Source organism: Rhea americana, unplaced genomic scaffold (assembly GCF_003343005.1).
Source record: "Rhea americana isolate MKP2758 unplaced genomic scaffold, rheAme1 scaffold_304, whole genome shotgun sequence".
In the NCBI taxonomy this organism is placed as follows: domain Eukaryota; kingdom Metazoa; phylum Chordata; class Aves; order Rheiformes; family Rheidae; genus Rhea; species Rhea americana.
In genome coordinates, this window is record NW_028186429.1 from 213,728 (window position 1) to 216,039 (window position 2,312).

General features: G+C 62.8%; 1 protein-coding gene across 1 annotated transcript in view; it reads right to left on the bottom strand.

The window, feature by feature from the left end:
- The window catches only part of LHX8 (LIM homeobox 8), an 8,514-nt gene extending 8,261 nt beyond the window's left edge, over positions 1-253 (bottom strand). Inside the window, exon 1 of the mRNA XM_085309834.1 lies at positions 128-253. Within this exon, the coding sequence (XP_085165960.1) occupies positions 128-208 (81 nt within the window). The 5' untranslated portion in view covers positions 209-253. The remainder of the gene's footprint in view (positions 1-127) is intronic.
- Between the last annotated feature and the right edge of the window lie 2,059 nt (positions 254-2,312).

Genomic DNA, 2,312 nt, shown 5'->3' on the forward strand with positions numbered 1-2,312 from the left:
ACGGGCATCATGCGCCACTTCAACTGGCTGGTCCGCGCGCTCTTCGCCCTCGCCGGGCCCTTCATGAAGGTGAGCGGGGCCCCGCCGGCGCGGCTCGGGCCCGCCCGCGCCGCGGCCGCCCGCTCACCTTCTCCGAGGGGCCGCCGAGCGCGGGCAGGTCCTTGTCCTCCAGCCTGCACACGAACATCGGGTCGCTCTTCCAATACATGGCCCAGCCCTACCGCATACCAGCTCCGCGAAGGGCGGCGGCCGCGGCGAGGCTGCCCCGGGACCTCGCTCCAGGTCTCTGCGCTCCCTGCCTGCAGGAAAAAAGTTTTGTTTTCAAGTGGGTGGGCCCCGCCGCGCGGGACCTGCCTTCCGCGGGCTCGCTGGCCTCACCTCCTGCGCAAAACCCGCCTTCCCGGCGCCGCGGGATCGCTGTCGCCACCGGCGCGCCCGCACCGGGCTTTGTTTTGGGGGGGGGGAGAGAATCCCCTCTGCCCCCCTCGCTCGCCATAGCTTCCCCCGCCCCAGTCTCGGCAGAGATTCAAGTTACATCTCTGACCGTATTAGCAGAGAGGACGAACACGAGGGAAAGCAAGAGAACGTGGGAACGGGATAGGCTTTTCCGCACTCCTGAAACCCCAAGCGCTTTCGCATAGCTCAGAGACTCACAGCTCCCAAATCTGTCCTGCTGTTTCTACGATTGCCCCTGCCTCCAAAGTCCTATCACAAAACTTTTCTCATTAAGCCAAAAAAGGAACACCTGAGCTGCCCAAAGGCTGTAACCTTACTGCAGTCTGAAACCAAGCCTGAGAGATCACGGTGTGTTGCTGATGAGCATCAGCGTCTCTCGTCGCGCCGCGGACAGAGGCTGCTGAGAGCTGGCTGCCTAAAGCTCAGACGCTCTCTGGAAAACTGTAGAAAATTTCCTCAGCGGAGGAAGTTCGTAGGTTACTTGTACGCTTCCTGCGCGATTACAAATCTTCCCGCAGAGTTCCCCCAAACCGCGCACTGCTGCTGTGCTCGGGACCTTTCAGGCGAATAAGGCAACAACTTGGCCGTCACAGGTGAGGTAAATAACCGGGGTAACTGCTTCTCCACACGTATTTAACTAGTCAGGTGATTTTAATTAAATTTGTCGTTATGTTTTCATCTTTTTTCCCCTCTCTTTCAGTTCTGTCGGAAGATAAATAGACGCGAGAAGTTTTGCAGAGCCTCAGTAAAGCAAGCTGAGAGAATTGCCTATATACGTGGATTTTCTATTTTTTTTTTGATAAAAGGGGATTCTATTTCTGAAAAAGTGAGAGAGGAAAAATTCCATTTTGTCTCCCATAAAAATTATTACCGTTATTTCACATCCTAGGCCCCGATCCTACATGGCCGTTAAAGGCATAAGCATAGTGCCAAGCCCGGGGAACCTGCTACACCCCCGTCTCGTTTGCCCAGCGCTGAATTGAGTTAACCCTAGATATAGGCTCGCTTTAAATTTACCCCAATATCGCTGTCAGCTGCTGCAGCAGCAAATGCTCTAAGGCAGCGAGTCATGCAGGATTTCGTTGTACCGCGATGAGGTTTAGGATAAAGCTGAGGCGGCTGGGGGCGGAGAAGGGGAGCAGGGGGCTGGTGGCGGCGTAGCCCGCGGCCGCGCTCCTCCCGGCGAGGAGAAGCCATGAGTGGGAGAGGTCTGTCCGCGCTCCGCGGCGCGGCGCGGGGCTCAGGAGGGGTCTGTCCGCGCTTCGTGGCGCAGGGGTGCGGAGCGGGGCTCGGGGGGGTGGTCTGTCCGCGCTTCGCGGCGCAGGGGTGCGGAGCGGGGCTCGGGGGGGTGGTCTGTCCGCGCTTCGCGGCGCGGAGGCGCGGAGCGGGGCTCGGGAGGGGTCTGACCGCGCTTCGCGGCGCGGAGGCGCGGTTCGAGCGCGCCCGTCGGAGCCCCCGTCGGCCCCTCCGCCGCGGCCGCGGGGCGCCCTCGGGGGCGCTGGGGAGGCCTCGCCCGCTCTCCTGCAGGGCTCCGGGTCCAGCGCGCAGGGAGCGCGGCCGGAGGCGCAGTCAGCGCTGAGCCTCTCGCGGGACCCGCTGCCGCCGTCCCGCCCGTGACCCAGCGGGCGCGCATCCTCGGAGCTGCCGTCCCCTCCGAGCGGCTCCCGGGGCACGAGCACTTGCCGGGGGCGGCGGGGCTCCGACAGGACGCGCGGTGAGCAGACGGCCGGACCCGCCGTGCGGAGCTCGGGCCGCCCCTTGCCGGGTTCGTTGCTCTCCGGTCCTTTCCCGCGCCGTCAACGAGCTAATCCAGGGAGCTCGTGTGCGCTCCGCGGAGGGCCGCGGATTAGATTTGT